Below are 21,381 nucleotides of genomic sequence, written 5' to 3' on the forward strand. Positions count from 1 at the left end.
GATGTGTGCGCACCTGTGTACACGCTGGCGGACTCGATCAGGTTATCAAGGTAGCCATCCTGTAATTTTTCAACATGATAAAGCGTACTGCAACTGATTATGACCTTCTGACAAAGTGTAATACTGGAATTATACACACTCTCAGACTATAGTATAATACAGATTATTGTTTCTAGTAAATTATTTATTTACAGACTGCACAGAAAGACAAACTGGCTCAAGCATTTCTACCCAACTACACTTAGTCTTATGAAGGAAGAAGCAGAAAGCAGAAAAGAATAAAAAAAACTGAGAATCACCTATTAGGAAAGCTTTAGGTATGGTACACAGATGTGAATCTCGGGTCTGCTCTTTTCAGAAGCGGTGAATTAGAAACAGCAGGCAAGTCTTGTGCAATTCAGTACCTGATTTTGCAATGTCCTGTAGCAACCTGAATTTTAGCTGTAATTGTAAAGCAGACTTGCAGTCCCACAAGGAGAGCACAAAAGCTAGCTCCAGGGCATCAGCCCTACAAAAGCAGAGTTTATTGTGGAACCAGCACCATCGGTCACACGTAAACAGAGCACACTGGACCCCTGTGTATTGACTAGAGACCTCCTACTGTCACATAGAAATATATAGGCAATTTTTGTCTGCAAAGCATTCCCAGCGGACCTACTGGTGGATTTACTCAAAAATCTCAGAAAATAGAAACGTTAAGAGCAAACATTTTGGTATAATAGTTGGGCTGCCTACGACAGTTTGCAAACAACTCAGCTATTATAAAGGACATATAACTGTATTTGAAAACCATTCACACTTGCTACCATGAACAGGCTGACTCTCTCTATATATTTTTAAATGGAATTTATTTGCCATATGTGCTAACGTATACAATATGTTCTAAACTACTCAGTCTGACGTACAAAAATCTGCAGCCCTACCAAAGGCAAAGAGGAGGAGAATACAGGAAACAATGAAAACGTTTTCCTGAACATGCAATATAAAACAATAATGTTTTCTACACAAATTCTCCCCATTCTGTTTTTTAGTGATGGAGAGGTTATCTAATCCACGTCCCTGCCTACAGCTGGATCAGCTCTACATGTGTCATCCCTAAAAGATACTAGTCTTGGCATTCCTACAGACTTCCACTGATCAATACTCTGTCTCCTCAAGCAATCTATTCCAGTGCTTCAATATTCTTTAATTCGGAAGTTTTCCTCTTCCCTCCATGTGCCTAACCTTAACCTGTTTTCCTGCAGTTAAACTTGTACTTCTTGCCCTATTACTTGTATCCCATGGATAACACAACAGTCATTACAAGAAAGTCAGTAGTATCCAAAATTTATAACCATTTCCCTCTACTCAGTCAGCCCGACCACTAAGGAACACACTGAACAGGACAGACTTCTATGAAACCCAACATGATGTGCTGTATCAGTCTGAAAATGAACTACTGATAATTAATCTCTATGTACAGTTACTCAACTCTTTTGCACGTAGCCAAGTATAGCTCTATCTTGCACATAGCCTGTTTGCACTAGTCTCACGTAAGCATCAAAGCCTTCCTGGAGTTGAAATGACATTTATGGTCATCCCTTATCCACAAGCACTATCACTCTGTCTCCTACAAGAAGAAGTTAGATTAGATTTGTCAAAACCAAACCATGACAGACCACATTACCTGTTCTTCAACTCTTTGTTATCTTCCAGCTGCTTGCGAATAGTTTGTCTGATTGTTTGTTCTAGCATTTTTTTTTTACTTCAATTGACACGCTTTTAATTCCTCAATGACTTTTTGTCCCTTTTTAAAGCAAGGCACTAAATATACATCTTTTTCTTTCAAGGCTGAATTTTCAGCCATCCTGATAACCTGTCCTTTGAAGATAATCAGTAACAGTTCATAGACTGAACAGTTTGAAAACTTCTCACCTATTCTATTATTTTTGTCTGGGCTGTTTTTCTGTAATCTTACTTCTTTGTTGATAGTTTTAATTATGCTAGCTGACTGCAAAATGACTGTTTTTAAGAAATATACACAAGCATTGAACATTTTAACTTTCCCAGTGCTATTAGTTTTTCCTCCCCAATAAGCATCAGGACAACACTTGGTTGATATTGTCTTCCTCCTAGCACATGTATGGAACTATTTCTTACTACCAAACAAAACCCACCTCGCAGGAAACATGAACAACACACCCTGAACTTCCAGTTTTACCCTCATTTTCACATTACTCTTTCACTTTCATGTTCAATAGTTGATCTACTTTATTTTTCTGCAGTCTTCCTTCTAGTGTTTAACACATGAATAAGGAGCTCAGTTCCACTAAATTGGACATTTAACACACTGCTTTGAGACCTCAGTATTTTTTCCAGCTAATTCCCTTCTTTCTCTATATTTGTCTTAATGCGATCTTACTCACAAATTATCTGAGGTCACCAATATCTCCAAGTCCACCACTTTTAGTTTGTCCTTCTTTATCCTCCTCTTCTAAACATCATGCATTCAAGATCATTTCATAGTCACTATCTCCAAAAGTTGTCCTTCATTTTCTCAGCTAGTTCTTTCCAATCTGATTGAAGTAAATTTATGTCGTCCCACTAGCTATTTTCTCCTCTCTGACATTAGAAATATGGTCCCTGACAGCCTCCTGCTTATATCATGCTTTCTCAGCTGATGTTCATCTCATGTTCATTTGTTTTGTTATTCATATTTTTCAACTATGTAGACATTATTGTCCAAATTCTATGCCTTGGATAATTCCATTTGATATCTTTAAGAAGCTTAGCTCACATGATCTTGCTGGTTTGGTAGTGTAAAACATTTGTATTTTAGGAAAGACACGGTTTAGAGGTGTAGGAATCTCTTTCAGTTACCGACAACTACTACACTTTTCCAAAGCAGGCAAACTTTCAGATACACAAGATGGTTTAACAGGGTAGTTAGTAGGTTGTTTTATTTACAGTTTATAAAAGATAATACTTAACAAACCTTTAACTAGATACCACATACATAAAACTGTCACCACGTGCGTGTTACCTGTTATTCACAGATTTTTCAGTGGCTTTAACTTCTGTAGTTTATTCTATAACTACAAGCAAGCATACAATATGCAAAGCAATTCCTAAACAAGCTGCTTTTTTTTTTTAAACATACCAGTTATACAAATTATTCTGACAGATCTTTCAGAGCATTTAAATCAGTCTTGACTGTGTACTAATATTTCCAGTTCTGCTTGTTTACCCCATACCTTTTTTCCATTAGTATAAAGACACCTAAGGCATTTGATTACTACCTCACTTATCTTCATCTTTGTCCGTCCCATGACCCTATATGAATAACCTTATTTCCTCTCCTCCTCCACTCTCAGTTTTTGAGTTGTTTTCTAAGTTGCTGTTATTTTATTTACCCTTGGGATTTGTCATCCACCAAGTGTTGTTTAAAAGGTCTCTTTTATTAAGGTCAAGAATTCACTGCTTTTCTTTGTATCAAGCATCAGTTAAGTTCTCATAGCTTATATCCTCAATTCAATCTCTCTCAAAAAAAAAAAAGAAAGAAAAAGAAAAAGATAGGGGTGTCAAAGACAGTACACTTTACATCAAATGCATGAGATGAAAGCATCAACTCAGACTCACTGAAAACTATTATTAGTTGCAATGAGACAATTACATATATTGCACCTTATTTTCCATACTTGTAAAGTTAGGATAATAACTTACTTTGTAAATATTCAGAAGTCTGTGGTTGAAATGCAACATGTAGGACTGGGGTACCACAATAAGAAAACTAGCAAGTTTATATATGCAACAGAATGTATTAAAATTACAAAGGTAGTTTTAAACCATTTATGAAACCAAAGGTACAGCAAAGCTAAATATATAGTCTTCTCAGCTTTCCTAATTAACTACCTGGTTCCTTAGCCATAAAAAAATTAATATTTATTTGTTAAACAAAAATATATCTTCTTCTATGAGCAGTGTTACCTGAACACATTAGTATACAGCTAAATTGAAATTCTTGTAGCTTTACAGGCATTTGAATTTGTTGGTATTATTCTATGTTTTGGAGATATATAAAATCCATTTCTTTCTTCTGCCTCAGTTTATGCAGAGCGTAAACACAACTGAAGAAACAGATACTGCTTTCCATGCATACGATTGTATTTGTTGACATGAGAGAAATGCTAGCTACAAAAAAGAAACCAAAAAAACCCCAAACAGATGAGACAGGTAAAAAACTGCACTGAATACATTCAATTGTGTGGCTTTTGTTAGGCTATATTCTAGTTTACTATGCAGCCAGTCCTACATTCTATTATTCCATGACCATGAAACAAAAGACAACAGCATAACACACGACAAAACCAGTCACTGTTATTACTGCAGTTTGGTCTGACAATCCCCAAATTAATTAGATTTTCCCTATGCATTGGATTCCAAAAGAAAACAAACAAACAAACCATTACAAAAGAAAATAAACAATACTTTACTGATTGGGAAGCAGGAAGAAGAGGTACTGCAGTGGCTATTTCAGCAGTAAGCTGTTTCTTCAGAACAGGGGGTTCTTGAATTGCCTGCCTGGAGGAACCAGGATAAACAATATACATTTTGAAATCTTGATCGCTCCCTAATCAAGCTGCTCTATACCAGCCTTTCTTATTTCTTGCACATCATCATAAAGCACCCTACACCTCAACTGTTGAACTGACTGCCAGATTATACTGTTCAACCTCATTTTCAGATAATCCTCTGCACAAATACCGGATGAAAAGCTATTAAGATTTTACCTTACTGGTCAAGAACTTAAGACAGCTTTTCTCCTATGTTTGCGTTACCACATATCCTTTTCCATCTTATTTTCTCAAGTTAAAGGGATTGTCCTAACCTTTAATTGCACTATCTTAGCTGAAGAGGCAACAGATGGAGCAGCTTTCATGTGCCCCATTCAAAATTATGCTCCCATCCTCCTCAAAGTAGGATCCACAGCATATGTTCCTCATGCATCACTCTGGGTCTGTATTAGTTACCTTGTGGTTTGTTTTTGTTTTTTTTTTTTTTCTCCTCTCACCCCAAGCAGGTACAGTTTCTCTTAATCTGACTGTAAATCTCCTATTGATCCTTTCTGTATCTTCTGCGTAACTTACCTTACAAACTGCTGTTAGGTTAGCACCACGAGAACCTGATTCTGTTATCTTACAGCAGTGATGTGTTTAGCTTTGGAAATGATTCTACAGCTTTCTATTTAGTAAGGTCTACTTTTAGCCTTAACTACAATAAAACAAGTGACAGAAACTACATCCTCCTCTTCCCCCCAGAACAATTGATACACAAAATGTTTACTGCGGATGGCAACTTTATCATAACTTAAAATATAAGGAGGTACTAAGGAAAAAAGTATACCTGAAGTCATAAAAAACAAACTTAACATGAATGTGCAGTATCTGCTACAAATCTTCTGAGGAAAACAATAATCTTTTTTCTTCATTTTTTTAAGAGAAAGTAAGTGGAACAAAGCTGAAGCAAAGGAAGTGGCAACACTCTCCAATACAAAACAAAGCAACTGAAACCAAACTGATGCATACAGTTGTCCACAGGATATAGCAAAAGTTTACTGAAGTGTTTCTAGACTTGTCAAAACTAATGTGTGTTGGTACCACTGCCATCACGTACACCACTGCAACAGCAAGGCAACACAGCAGAGTTTGGAACATTCTTCTTACTTAAACTCTTTGCGTTGTTGACTACTTAAGTTGTCATCTGTTAGAGAAGGCAGAGTTGATACTCCTTTGCTAATTCGGGGGTAATTTAAAATCATATAGGACATAATTTCTCTTACTGTGGATCAGCTGCACTTTGCCTACAAAAGCTTTTTTTTTTTTAAAAAAAAAAAAGTCCTGTTGAACTCTGCTTCCTGAAAGCGTAGAAAAAGGACAAGATACCTTAGCGATTGTATCATGCTCACCATCACTGCAGGAGAGCTAACATAGATAAACCTAGATTTGTTAATTAACTGCTGTAATCCCATTCTTAACAGTTTTTCCTCATGAGGTTCATTAATATCTGACCGTTACTGTCATCTCTATACTGCTTCTTCCAGGACAACTCCGTGATTCTTCAAATAACCTTAACTAAGATGCTGCCATGCCCCCTTCCCCTTAATCTCTTTTGTCTACTAAAATATCACGGATCTTTAGCACACAAGCTTGCATCTGTGCAGCCAGATGCTCATCCCCTCTTCTTCACACATGCATCAGTATTACCAACTGTTATTAGTGTGTGACAAAGAAAAAACAACAAGGAAAAGACATCATTGATGGGCCGCAGATCAAAAATCCACTCATGTATGATCCTTTAATCCCATTCTTCCTCCCACTCCCATCAATTTAAACAACAGCATCCAAAACTGAGCCAAGAAGTTTGACTGCCTCCTATCAACAACACAGACTTTTTGGTCCTTGCTTTGTGTGAAGGTATCAGCAAACATGCAACACAGAGAAGACTTGGCAATTGTTTTGCCCCTTTCACTTCGTCAGCTATGCAAATTTCTCCATTTGCCTTCTTTTCTTGATCTCATTTTCAGTTCTTCTTTCATGCTGTTGCGTCACGTTTTCATGTCATCAAGCGTACCAGGAATTCACCCACCTACATTCTTTGCAGCTCCTTCTCTGTAATACCTTTGGACATCTACGTACAACACAACTCTTATTTCCACATAATTATTTTCTTAACTTTTTTCATCACACTTGCCTTTTTTCCTAATTATTTATTTTTAAGCAGTAACTCTTCAATCATGAAATGTTTCTGCACTAACTACTCAAAACATTCCTGCTCCTAGATAAAGACAGAAAATTTCTCACCATTCCCAGTGTATAGTACACATCATCACACAAAAGAAATTGAAACCTCTTCCATGTATTGCTTCACTACCACTTTCAGAAGGCAGTATTTCAATACTATCTTTTCCCAGTGTGTTAGACACACTAAGTCCTTTCTACTTCACAATCCGCCAAATCCTTTTCATTTTTTCGTTAAAAAGGAAGCAAAGAAACTTAAACCCTTGCACAAGCTATGAACATGTGCATAGAAAACTGGAAGGAAGGGAAATAATTAACAAGTGAGAATAGCTATGAAGGTCCATCTAACTAAACAGCTTATAGGAAAACCTGTAAGGTTTAAGACTGAGCTACACAAGATTAAAGGCAAAATGTTAATTCCTATAGAAGCAGAAGACAAAAAGGTCTATGTAAGTTGTCGTTATTAAAATGCCTTAGGGAAACTTTTTAATGGTAATTTAAACTGAAAAGGTTAAAACCTTAAATGGTATTATGTTCAGTCCATATGCAGTGCTTCCATACAATGAAAGAAGAACATACAACTTGCTCTTGCAGAAACACTAACTGTTGCTATGTGACCCGTTAACTCCACAGATTTAAGGGAAAAGCCTAACGAGAAACATGCGACCAAGTACTTAAGCTTCAGGCAATGCTGAACTTTCTAATAGTCTAGAGAGCACCAGAAAACAGTGTTTTGTATGAAACCTAGCATCAGTTAAAAGTCTAAAGCATCAGTTACACGTTACAAGTGCATATTAGGAATCAGAAGCTCCAGAGTCAAGATGCTCTCACAAGAGACAGTCTATGAAACACCAGTTTACCTTCTGTAACGTCACTTTCACTCAGCTGGAAATAGAAGTTGAGTTGGCAGATTCATTTTAACCTCTTGTGCATGCTCTTACAGAAATAGTTTCTCATCTCACCCATAAATTAGTAAGATTTTCAGTTGGTGTCTTGCCTCTATCATTTTTAGGTATAAAATTATGTTTCTGAATACTTAAAATGCAGACAAATATTGTATTTACTAGAAGTCTCTACAACATACATGACAAATATGTAAATACTTATAAATTAACAGACTCATACCACACAAAAGTGAAAGTTAGCACAGAAACTGTAATCATAATTACTTGAACTGTTTTAACTAGTTAGCTACACTGAGGACAAGTAGCATTTAACCAGCCATTTAGCATTCATACACTGCAGTTCACATCTTCACAGTACACCACCACATGGGAGACAGTATTAAGGTTCAGCATAATACATTTTTTGGTACTGTTTCTTAGTTGTTTCATACAGACTGTCTTGTTCACTCTTTTTCTTCATTAGATCTCAAAAGATCTTTTGATCTTGCAGATATCAGCTTACATGTAGCTGCTTCCTATAAAGACTTATAAAAGGCTTTGTGCTGTGAAGTCTGTCTGCTATTTTTAATATTTTATGTCTCTCGCTACACAATCACTAAGTGTAAGCCTCCACAGTATGAAGATCGATCTACTAGGGAGCTAAAGACTGTAAAAATGTTTAGTCTTTCTGATGAAATCCACAGGAGTAAACTTTCCTAAATTAACAACTACCTCAGCCACTTGATGCTGAAGGTACATATTTTTGACTATATTATTACTATTCCATTATGATTGAGTACTTAGTATTGTGAGTGATAGAGAGAGGCATGTGCTCCTTACATTTTGGCATGACTATGTTTGACAGCCTTAAGTTTTTCAAAAAGCAGAGACACAAATCCTCTCACGAATCTAGCCTTAACTCACACAGAATTGAGAGCTTGTCATTCCAACACCCAGCTTCTGTGGAATCTCAAACTGAAGCTAGAAATAGGCAGAAGACTACAGAGGAGAGACCACTGAGAACCTCCCTTGCTTGAGCAGTGCTTGCGCTGCTCCTTTGGCACAGTGTAGGTGCTGAGATCTTGAACAACCCATATATGCACCACAGGAAGTCTACAAAAAGGTACCTAACACAAAACAACATGCTTTCAACTGAAAACAGTTATGGCTCCTACTAAAAGCAGAATTCAATCTTGTACCAGATCAAGCTCATCTGGGCTAGGACCCAACTAGCTTCAGGATTCTAGTCAAGCGTAAGTGAAAGATGGAGGAATGGACAAAATTCTGGGAAAACACAGAGGAAGAATATTGCATATTTACACATCTAAAACATTGCTAAGAAAAACTCCCTTAGATACAGAAAACTTTATTTAGCTAAGGGATTTTTTTAATGTCACATTCTTAGATTTGACCTCTGAAGAAAGACTAACAAGTTGTAATTATTTAATTTAAAGATGAGATGAAAGAGAATAATGCAATATTCAAATACATAAAAGGCTGTCCCCAAAATGAAGGAAAGAATCTATTCCCCATGTCTGTGGAGCACATCGTAAGTAGAAACAAGTTTAGATTATAGCAAGGAAAAAAACCCTCGGGTTAGATATACGGACATTTTTTTCTGATAAGAATTGTGAAGTGTAAGAGCAGATTAAACAAGAATCTCAGAAACAGACTTGGTTTCTTTCTTCTACCTGGGGAAGGAGACGCTGGACTTGATTTTCTGAGGTCCCCCTTCCAACCTGCTCTCTCAAGGCTGAAAACAGTCACTTGCACATCTGAACTTTACATGTGATAAACAAATAAACACACTGGAAGTTTAACAACTTTCTTCTTTAAAGGGTCTTGTAAATTAATTCATTACGCATTCAGATCTTTCTTCACGTGAAAGAGGATACAGTTAGTCCTTGGCTTTGCTTCTACCATTTATGGCTCTACGAAATTACAGAGTCTGACAAGATCGATGTTCACCTTCTCCTTGTAACCGTTGCAAAACTACAGCTACCAAAGTTGTACTGGAACTGCACCAGCAGAAGGAAAGGCTGTGTACCAGCCCTCTCCAGAAGAAAAAAGATGAGAGAAAAAGATGTAGATCTCTTCCAGATGGTCTTTGAGACTTGGATGAGAAAAGTCAAGGCATTTCTTTTCTATAAAAAGATTAATATTGAAATACTAATGTCTTATAGAATAAATTGATAGAAATCCCAGCAGCTTTTGAGTTTCCAGTAGCCCAAGCTCAGGCACCTATAACTGTCTCTAATGTGCTGCCTTTCAGTGTATCTTTTATTTCAATTCCTCCTAAGCTCATAGTAAAACCAGACTTTTAAATGAATTTCATTAAACTAAAAATAAATATAAAAGCAAGACAAAAGTAGCCCAAATATCACATGCTACCACCTCATACCCTCCCAGAGCAAAATTAATACTGCTTATTTTCAGAGGAGTCACAAAACTTTGGGCGCTGCAACAGCAGCAGAAGCATGTACTGTGGTTAATTCATTAGCAAAGAAAACTCAAAGTTTGTAGGGTAAAGTATCAAAGACTAACCCCATGAAAGTCAGGATACTCTAATCTCAGGTCTCAGCCATTAAAGGGGATTTGAAACTTTCAGTCAGCTAAAGACAAAGCGAAAGTAAACAGTCAAAGGTGGGGGGAGAGAAAGAAAAAGAACTAAAGAGGAACTGGCCTTCAACTCAGATTTACTCCAAAATCCACTTAACGTTTTTGCAATCAAGAATAAGCTACTCCAAAACAGTGAAAAGCTCACTAATTAATTGTTCAATAAAGCCTACACAATCCATGATAATTTTAGTTATATTACTGGCTTCAAAGATCATATAATGATTTCTAAAAAGAACAGCTTCTTCACACTTCATCTGTTATCACACACAACTCAATTTCTAAACCTGTTCCTTCATCTACGCTGAACAAATGGCACGAAAAACGGCACTTCCGTACTGCAGATTTAAAGTTCCCGGATATCAGCCACAGAACATTTGCTAAACAAATCTGTGTTTTTCTACATTGTCAGACAAACAATCCAGAACTTAAAATAAAACTTGCTTCCTCTTATCATTAACACAAAGGCAAAAGCTCTCTCAATCACCTGCAATTTGCAACTTTCTGATGATACACCACTCTTGAGAGAAACAGGGAAGAAAAAAAGAAAAAAAAAATTAGTAGCATGGAAAGTCCGTATAGGTGAAGGGTCGGGAGGGGAGGAAATCTTTGTTAGCATTGGTTGACAACTGTATTTTTTTTTCCTCTAATTCTGCTGTTTATGAGATTTCCATCACATCGCCAAACACGAAACACCAGAGGCTCAATCCTTTGGAGTTCTCCAAACAGGTAAAAGTAACTTTACATAGATAACAGCTATTGGCACAAGATTTGTTGTACTTTAATGCTGTCCAAATGAATGACTCATACAAGAAGGCTTTCAATTTTAATCAACATAAACTCCTGCTTCAAACTTGCAGTCAGCATAAAACCTTACATGACCCTTCACTTTTTTTTACAATCAAGTCTGCAGATATTTGCATATTCTAGAGAACTATAAAACTGCTTTACTTTCTGTATCACTTAACATTATTAGTCACGTTCCATTACAATGCAAATCCGTTGTGCACACAGACACATAGGAACTATACCACAGATACTTAGTACAGCTTCACAGAGCACTAGGCTGTGGAGAAACTGAAACATCCAACAATTCTTTATTGCCATTATTTTAAATTTTTGGTGTGGATGCATTGTGTCGCCTGTTCAAGTTTCCCTTTTCAAATATGAGTAGCAGAGATCAGGAGTTAGAAATCAAAAAAAAAGCTGTGACTATCTGGGAACCTGCAAAAGGAACCATGACACTGAATTTTGCACCAATGTATACAGAAATAGATCTGGTATTCTTTCTGAAAAAAGGATACTTAAGTTCTAGGGCATAGTTTCTCCCATTATATTCATTTTTGGTAAACAAAATGTAACATCAGCTTGGGAAAACTTCTATGAAGTTCTTACACAATCACAAATCTGTTCAGCAGCCTTTTTTTCTTCTTTTAAATTGTTCTTTTCTTGGGTCCCTACTGATCAGAGAAAGGTACGTGCATAGGAATGCAATTTCAGCAATGCAAATAAGTGAAATCTGAATTCATAGATTCATTTTCCCCTAATAAAAATCTCTTTGATCAGACCATCTTACATTAAAGTAACTGTATTAGAAATATTGTAGTAATAAAGTTTTAGGACACTTCATAAGTAAAAAACACTTGAAGACCATTGACCCAAATTCAATATGTGAGAAATAAGCATGTGAAAATTCTCACAAGATTTTAAGTTTCTTGAAAAGACATGCACAAGACAGCAAGAAACTTAATCTGTGAGCGTCAGCAAAGCAGCTCCCTCTACACCCATGTGCTGGGAGATGTGGAAATTCACCATTTTCAGGAATTTCATTTCAGCAATTCACCCAAGCAAAATTCAGATTTTGCTTTAAGTTTGTACTAGACCAATGCACACTAAAGATGAGTTTAGTGCAAGCTTAAAATCATTATGTTATTTAACAGACATGTTCTATCTCTAAATTCTCTGAAACTGACTCAGGAGCTCTGGTCATGAGTATCTTTCAAACTCAGAGCAAGGGCTGCAAAAGAAATCACTCTGCAGGGTAAACTTGGTCTACACTTCCAGTAAAGTCCACTTTTTGGGCTATGAATTAACCAAGCTCTGCCTTCCACCACTAATCCTAACTGTAGCACAACACATGGGAATTAATTGTCTTCCCCTACTGTCTAAAGGTCTTTAAGCTCCTTTGTATGAAAACCATAAACCAGGATCATAAGGGGAAATGTCTTTTTACAGCCTAGTTTGCACAAATTTCAGTATTATCCACGGTTTATATCAGAGTTCCTCTATGTCCTCATGGCCCTGAATAACTGATAGCCACCTGTATTCCTACCATTCGCTGGAAGTTCAAACTTGCTGCAGCAAAACCAAAACCAACACCAACCCCCATTCACAACTCTAGATTGCAAAATTTGGGTTATTCTGATCTTGACTTTTCTGTTTCAATAGGGAAGAATAGCCTAACAGACCTTTTCAACTAAATCCTTTCAGTTTAACACATCATTTCTTCTTACTTTTGGAGTCTGTAACACTGCCATTTCCTTTATACTCTCTGCTTCACTTTCACCTAAAATTTGAATGTGAGGTTTCAGCATTCTGCCTTGTGTTTAACAATGCTTTCTGCTCCAGTACTGCACGTACGAGAAGTGCCTCAGAAGCGGTGCTGTAAGCAGCAGTTCTTTCTCTCAGCCGTCAGTGTAGCAACAAATGCTTGTTAAATACATTTGTACAGATCAGCCCTTCCAGCTCTTCAAATCTGCAAGATATGGCCCCAAAAGAATTTTTAGGGCATGTTAAGATTATAAACACATGAGAAATTTTTTTGAGAAGACATTCAAACAGGAGGAGAAACTCTCCAGGTCATCACTTTCATATGCATCACTATGACCATCAGGGTTGCTGAAAAACCTATTTAGAAAACATTCTTCGGAAAAAGATTCACTATTTAACTAATGAACTTTACATTGTTTATAAACTGGCACGTTACAAGGCATTAGAAAGCTTGTCTTTCTCACTGTTTCTAGGACAATTAGCAAAAAAAATGGTATGGTGTAATCTTGTTTAGTGCTTATGAAGTCTTCCCATTTTAGGCCATGAATACATAGCTGGGTCTGGAGTGGCCATGAAAAGCAGAGTAAAAATTTGATGGTGTCTTTAAAGAAAGATCTTTCCCCCTCTTCTACTGAATAAAGAAAATTAAAATATGGTAAAATCAATGGAGCATTGAGCCGAGAGCTTTATGCTCTTTCGGTGCCTGTACACAATGCAAAAGGCAATCAGCTGACTGTTAAGTCTTCCTAGAACTCATTTCACCTTACAACTTTCACTTAACAGAAAGTGTATATAAATACACCGGACTAGAATACTGAAGTGCTCAGTGATAAGTCTGAAAAATATGAACTTAAATTTTTGTTAAACATGCATGCGTTATGTATTAATGAAAGTTCAATTAACAAATGATTGAGGTATTTGATGGTGGGAAGGGGGTTGTCAAGCTCCTCTTGTTTGTGGACAGTGATTTTGTCATACAAGCAGCAGAACAAGCTCCCAGTACTGCTGTCAACAGCCATCTCCTGGTCCCCTGCCACAGGACTGAAAACTTATATTCCCACTACAGCACCTTATCGCTAACACTTCATCTCCCTTAAATCTGAAATATGAGAATGAAGACTATCTACCACAGCTGCTTCTGAGAGCAGGAGATCAGGATAGGTGGGCAACAAGAGAATACATGAAGGGCCAAAAGAAAAAAATAATTTTGATCAAAACCATTGTACTACAACATAAGTATTTTTAGTGTAATAGTAAGAGTTCACAATCACTGCTGCAAAATTCGAGAAAGAAAAGACTAGTACCAGATGCTGTGTAATTTTTTTTTCCAGCACAAAACCAAGAACTCTGTATATTTGACCTAAACACTAAAACAGCCCATCACTAAACTCTGTGCTCATAAAAAGCAATCTTATCTAAAAAGCTGAGTCTGACTCACAAGTATCTTTTCTAATTCTATATTGTATTTTTGTCTAAAGATATCTACCTATCTCCTGTTCTTTGGAAGAAGACAATCATGTTTAGAATAGAAGAAGGATTACAGCTCTTAGAGAACTTGCCTGTACTAAATTAATAAGATTCCCTTGTAATGGATTTTTAAACATAAACAGCTCTTACTCACCAGATTAATCCAGTTCCATGATTTTAAAACTGCCTAAAGCTAGATGGCCAGCTAGACACTTAATTTCACCCAGTTTTCAGTCACTAGAAATTGAGGGGGCTTAATACTTCTGAAATTAGGTCCTTAAGAGCTGCTAGAAGATGTATCTTTACTTAGCAATAAACAAAAAAATCCATAATTAGTCTTGGTTTAGACTACTTGATTTAAGACACTACACTGAGAACAATGTACACACGCATCCTGTTTATTCAGCGGACAAGGATATAACAGCCATCAGAACTGGAAGGCTCTTTTACACCACCATGACAATATGAGCAAGCACTACAGTCCAACCTCAGTACTTGTCTACCCAGTCTTAGCAGTCAGAAAATTTAAAAAAAAAAAAAAAAAGGAACAGGAATTTTCTTTATACTGCAAACATCACCCAGCAAACCCTTAAGTACTACGATAAGTTACATCACTACACAACACTAAAGAACTTCAGTTTAACTAATATTCCAGGAAAGTTTTATACTGGCAACACCATCAACTGAAGCTCTGTTGCTAGAAACAAGTCTTATCCTTTCTGAATTTTCCATCATTGTGACCCAAAGGCATATAGACTGATAGACACGTGCTTGTGAAGGCTGTACTCAAGACATATCACATTGTCCTAAGGGATCCATGGATATACGGTCTTACATACACTTTAGCATCGTTACAGAAACACAATTCTCAGTGACATAGTGACTTCGGTTTGTTAGGAAACACTAAGTAAAAAAAAATAAGAAATATTTCATTCAGCTTAGCTGCCAAATATTCTAAGGGGTGAGGTGAGTCCTCTTGATAAATTTCTGTTCCACTCAACACTTTGGAATACTTACAAGTAGCAATAAAGATTTGACATAACCTGTGCATATTGCGAGAAGTAACATAAGGAGTTAATTGACATTTTCCTACCACATATTTTTAGACAAACATAAAACCAATGTACTGGATCAGACCCAGAAATCCATTAGTCCAGTTTCCTCTTAGACAGAGCACGATATTGGAAGCTTTTGCAAGGGTCCTGAAAGGTCTGTTTCAGATCTATGAAGGACAACTGCCCTACCTTTCTAGCATGTGAAGGCCACTGACTAAGTATCTTTCACTCTGAAGTCAATTACTTTAAAGTCTTTCCAAAACACTGGTTACCACTGAGGGTGTCGATACACAAGTGCAAAGAAATTCACTATTAATAATAAATTTTGTTTCAAAAGTAAATATTTATTTATGTCAGCTATAAGGACAAACTTAGATTTTTCCATGGTAGGTCTGCAAGCTCTGACAGATATAACAAGCCATGAAACAAATATGTTCTAAACCGTCTGCATCGTAGACTTTTTGGAAGGAAGACCTAAACAGAAGCCAGCATTTTTTTAATTTGGGTTTTATTTTTGATATTTTTTTTAATTTGTTTTTACCTTTTAAATGCTTCAGCAGGGTTCCTCTCACATTCCCCGGGCTGCAAGAGACTTTGAATAGCAGGATCTCTTAATTTGTCCTCATATCCATGGATCAGTCCACTGCGGCAGATTTGTGTAACCAAACCTCTAATAAACCCTCCAACACACAGTGTGTCAGAGTCTTGGGCCCTGCAGAAATGGAACGCTAGAGCCTGACGATGTAAGCCTCTTTGCAGGTTTGCAGGTGAGCTTGGCCACAGTAACTCAGTACAGAGGGCCGTCTTCCCACTACCGGGCCCTCCTACCAACAATACACCCCAGGCAGCTCCTTTCCCAGAGACAACACCGGTATTATTCCCAGAATTCGCTACAAGAGATGGTTTGTTGGCAGCATTACCGATGCAGTTAGCTTTCTCCTGGAGGCAGTGCTGAAGCTTGTGGAAAACCCACTCCCTACAGTAAAACTGCTTTCCCTGCAGCAAGCTGGTTTGAGCCATTTTATAAAGCTGCTTCTCTTGGATTTGTCATAAGCAGCAATACACCTTCAGCATCTCAGAGCAGGGAGATACGCATTCATCTTGCACAGGAAAAAAAAAAAGTCTTCTACACGGAACTTTGACAGAGGTTATGGTAATCAGTTAACCTTTCTCGTAAAACTTGACAGCCTCTTCTCAGTAAAGGTGTCACTCCATTTGTATGCTTTATGATGATGAGCATAACACAATCACAGTTCAGCTGACATCATGAAGCGGTGTCTGATACCAACGCTCAACACTACTTCTCATATGGCTCAAAGTTCATACAGCTCCATGGCTGCATCTGTAGTTTAGGCAGTTGTGTGTGTTCCAAGTATACAGGGGAGACAATACATCTGGAAAAACTGAGGGAAAGCCAACTTTTCAGTGTATACAAAATGCCTTTCAACTCTAGGCATTAATCTCTCTGGATATACATCCAGAAAAAGCTGTCCATAACAAAACGTTCCTTCTGGGAATTCTATAAAGTGATTTTTCTTCAGAGTACTACGTACACACAAGTGCGGATGAATACCACTTACTAAGAAACAGTCATTTTGGACAGCAAGCTTTGCAGACTTCATACATCTGGGTGAGTGTCTGAGAAGTGCTTCAGATTACGGTTTCTTATGCAGTATACACGACAGGAAAAAAAAAAAAAATGTTTACAGCTTCTTATTTCAATACATTCGTAAGTTTCTTCTTCAGGAACTCGGATTCTTACTCAACCTGTTCTCAGGTATCTTAATCGCAAGATGTCAGAGGAGACAACATCTTCCCCTAAAGCTCTGAAATAAAGAAGACAGCACTTTTAACCCTACATGCAAGTCGTAATTCAGTCAACTGCAAATGCAGACAACAAAGAATACCATCGAGGGCTCTTACTATTTTTGCTTACACTATTAAATCAAATTAATCTAAAAAGCTGCCTTAAAAAAATCTGTTGTTACAAGGTACGATTGGTCACAAATAAAAAACCGTAACAATAAGCAACAAACAGATATGAAAGCGGCTTCAAAATCACAGGAGCAGTAAGTCTTGTGTTTTCTCCTGAGGAGAACTGAATACACCCCTTCATCTTAGAAACACTCTTCCTAACGAGGCTTCATCACCGAATTCGCTCTTCACCCAGTTTTTCCACTGCCGGCTAAGGGTTTTTTTTTTTAAGTTTATTTTACACGGGAGAGCCGCCGACGGCTCTTGGCACACTTCTTTGTTCACGGCTCGCCGGCAGCCGGGCGCCCGGCCGGCTCGAGGTCACGGTTTCACACCCCAGCCGCCCCTGCCACCGCTCCGTCCCCCTCGCCGGGCTCCGTCCCCACCCTGACACCCCCCGGCCCCCCTCGACCACAACCCTTTATCCCGGGCTGAGGTTTAACCTCACGCTCCGCTTTCTTTCAGCCCAGACACAGACACGCACGGCTCAGAAGTCACTTCGGCAGCGCCCCGGCAGCCCGATCGTCTCCCGTTGAAAAAAGCCCCGAGTCAAGCGAGCAGCTGGGAAGCGCCCCCCTCCCCTCCCGCCCTTCATCTGCTTCTCACACCCCCGGCGCGCAGCACACACGCCCCGTCCCTCGCTCCCCTCCCCCAGCACACACGCCCGGCTCCGCACAAAGATCCCGGGCACCGCACCCCCGCCCCGCCGCGGCACCCCGCTGCCAGCCGGGCGGCAGACAACCCCGCTCCCCTCCCCTCCCCGGCCCCGCGCACCGGTGTCAGTGCGCTGCCCACCTCGGGCGGCAGGTACAGCCCGCCCCGCCCGCCGTGCAACGGCTGCCCCGCCGCCAACCGCCGCCCCAACACGGACAACCCGCCGCCGCCGCCACCTCCCCCGCAGCCGGGCGAGGGGCCTCTCCACCGCTGCTCGCTCACCTCCGCCGTCGCCCCAGCGCCGGCTGCGGCCGGTAACGCTGCTGCTCCTCCGGACTCCCCCCGCGGCGGCGCGGCGCGCTCCTCCTCTTCCTCCGGGCCCCCGGGCGCCGCTGTGCCAGGGCCGCGGCTACCCCGCTCCGCGGCTGCTTCAGCCCGTTCGCTACTCTCCTCAGCGCCTCCTTGACCCCCTCCCTCCGCCCGGCCCGGCCCCGCCCCGCCGCCCCGCCTCGGCCCGCCCCCTCCGGCGCCCGCCCCGCCCTCTTCCTCTCCAGCGCGTGCGGCGCCGGGGGCGGCGGCGGCGGCAGATGCTGCCCGACATCTGGGGCGAAGTAGTCCGGGGCGGAGGGAGACGGCGCGCCGGTCCCTTCACCGCTTCTCCCGCCGCCACCGCGGGCTTTGTCCCGGTCTCCGCGGGCCGCCTGCTTCTCGTCAGCGCTCCCGGCGCGGCCCTGCAGGGGGCGGCAGCGCGGCTGCCTCCAGCGGGGGCCGCGGGCACGGCCGCAGCGAGCGCCCCGGGGGGCGGCGGGGCTGGTGCCGTGCCCCGCGGAGCCGGGCGGGGCGGCCGAGCGCGCTGCCTGCGGCCCGGTGTTACCTGTGGGCGCGGCGCCGCTCGACAGCAGCAAAACTTGGGAAAATAAAGGTTGTGGTTGGAGGGAAACGAGCCGTTAAAGGAGCCCCGGGACAGCTCGGTCTGAGCCCGGCTCTGGCGGAGAAACCGCGCGCGGGTCCTCTACGGAATTTTATTACACCGATGGAGGAAGCGCAGCCTCACAAAAGAACGTGCAGCGATTTTGAAACGTTTTTCTTCCCCTCCCCCATTCTGGTGACGCACGCAAGCGAAAATCCTATTTCCAGGGCTGCCGAGAGCACCGGGGCTCAGCCACGGCCGCGGTCCGGTCCCAGCCAGAGGGACTTAGAGCCGCCCCTTGTCTTACACCGCGGCAGTACAGTGACCCTCGGGCTTTACCGTTTGTGCATCCCAACAAACCGTTGGAAACGTGGGCCTTTACAATGGGGGAAATAGGGTAGAACTGACTGCTGGACACGTTTTGGAGGTCTCTCTGAAGTCCTCTCCACTCATGAGAGGATAAGGGAGAGCTCTCCTTTATTTTGGCAAGCGAGGGAAGGGTTTTCATTAAAATTTGCTTCCCTTGGAGCATTAGTTAATAATAAGGCACTTTTCCATTAACTGGTGGATCAAGGTCTTTACTATTGCTAAATAGTGCCTTCATTTTAGCACAGGTCCATATGGTTTCGTATACCATGTAGTTAAAGTATTGTGGAGCACACTGAATATATCCATATGATACAACAGTGTTCTAGGGCCCTTCAAGGAGTGTCCCGAGATTCTTTGTAGGAGCAAAATGAAAAATGAAATAAATTCAGTTGGTATACTGAAGAGCTTAGAAAAACAAGTCTGCCTGCTTCTGAAAACCAGTAGAACAAGTTTGAAGAACCTTTGGAAGCAGTGAATTACAAATTTGCAAAGCAATTGGGAGTGGAGGAGAAACAGAAATAAGATTAGTAGTAAGAAAAAGTTGTGATTGGTTTATTATTTTTTTTTTTAAGCTTTCTTACTTGGTTGGGTTTTCTTAACCATGAATTTTAGGTAAATAGTCTTTCTCTAGGCTTTTTTTCCCTCCAGCTACACTGCCTTACCACTTTGAAATATGAAAACTCAGTATTTCCAAAACTGATGCTAATAAAAGTTCCAAGAGACTTTGAACTGTAAAATCTATTCTTTTCTTCTTCTTTTTTTTTTTTTCTTTTAACAGTAAAGGAATAGCAATAGATAAAAAGGAATTGCAGGTCTGGTCAGCTGAGTTGGCTAGAGGCAAAACAGAGGTTGACAGAGGGAAAGAAATTGTAAAAACACCACAAGAAATAATTGCAGATTCAACACCTTGAGAGACAGATGTTGGCACAAACATTAGACTGGTAGATGATTCAGGAATAAAAAAATAAATTAAATTGGACAACAGCGAGACTCAGGGGAAAGTGCAGCTTCTGCTTTTCTGATGACCAAGATACAAATTAAAACTGAATTTCCATGAAAAGGTGCTGTCAGATTTCACGACATCCCATATGAATATACCGCAGCAGGAGGAGTAGTAGCATGCTTTGCTACAATCAGTGGTATTTAAATGTAATCACCATGGAGTTCTAGATAACAATTGTAAAAATACTAACCTTTCCACGCTAGTACGGAAATCCTGCAACTGAACAGCTGGCAATAATTTGATTTTAGCATGGGACAAATAACTACTCCCCACAAAACTAATGTGCAGGTACTGCCTCTGAGCAAATCCTTCAGGATATCACTTCTACAGCTAACATGAGTATTATACTTGTGGAAATGACAAGGGGGAGAAGAAGAGGGGAAGGGAGCAGGGAATAGAAGTGGGAAAAAAATGTGGCAGACCTATGACATAATTATATCCATATCACTGGTAGGATTTTTAGTCTTTCGTTCAAAACAAGGCAAAATATTGCCAGATCCTGCAATATTCGACCTGCATGCTTCTTTCCAAAAGGGTGTATGTACAACCTAAAGGTGAAATTTGGTAGTGGCCTTGCATTGACCTCCTTCAAATTCCTATTAGGAAGCAAAAGCATATAGACACTTTCCATGATAAATCCTTTTTTTTTTTTTAAATCCTAAAAAAAGTTCAAAGGATTAAAACCCCGAGTTTGTCATGAAGTAGGAGGCACAGCCGCGTAGGCTGGGATCTTTCATCTGTACACAAAAAACTAAGACCCTGAAGTCAACCTTCAAAAGCAAGGAAAGCATTTTGTTATCAAGTTTATTTGCATAGTACCTCCTATATGTAACGTGACAGCTTAGATGACATCATCCTAGTGAATTATTATAGCTAAGGGTCAGATATTACTGATACAATTGTGCAACACTTAGTTGATGAGACAGTATCAGGATAAGAACCAAACCTTATATTGTGGTTTGATATAACTTAGTTTGACATAGATAGCAAACCAACCATGATATAATTGGATGCAACCTTGCAGGTTACGAGACTGACAGATAAGACCTAAAAGAGACATGAAGAAGATAAAACAGATCAAAATTTCCTACCTGAAAAAAAAAACCCTCTCTCTTCTTTTTGC

The 21,381-nt window shown here is 40.0% G+C and overlaps 1 protein-coding gene across 1 annotated transcript in view; it reads right to left on the reverse strand.

Annotated features, from left to right (window-relative positions):
- The window catches only part of ANKRD50 (ankyrin repeat domain 50), a 35,124-nt gene extending 18,747 nt beyond the window's left edge, over nt 1–16,377 (reverse strand). Inside the window, exon 1 of the mRNA XM_009991650.2 lies at nt 15,890–16,377. Within this exon, the coding sequence (XP_009989952.2) occupies nt 15,890–16,368 (479 nt within the window). The 5' untranslated portion in view covers nt 16,369–16,377. The remainder of the gene's footprint in view (nt 1–15,889) is intronic.
- Nucleotides 16,378–21,381: the final 5,004 nt, after the last annotated feature.

The sequence above is a fragment of the Tauraco erythrolophus genome, chromosome 5 (genome assembly GCF_009769465.1).
Source record: "Tauraco erythrolophus isolate bTauEry1 chromosome 5, bTauEry1.pri, whole genome shotgun sequence".
Taxonomy (NCBI): domain Eukaryota; kingdom Metazoa; phylum Chordata; class Aves; order Musophagiformes; family Musophagidae; genus Tauraco; species Tauraco erythrolophus.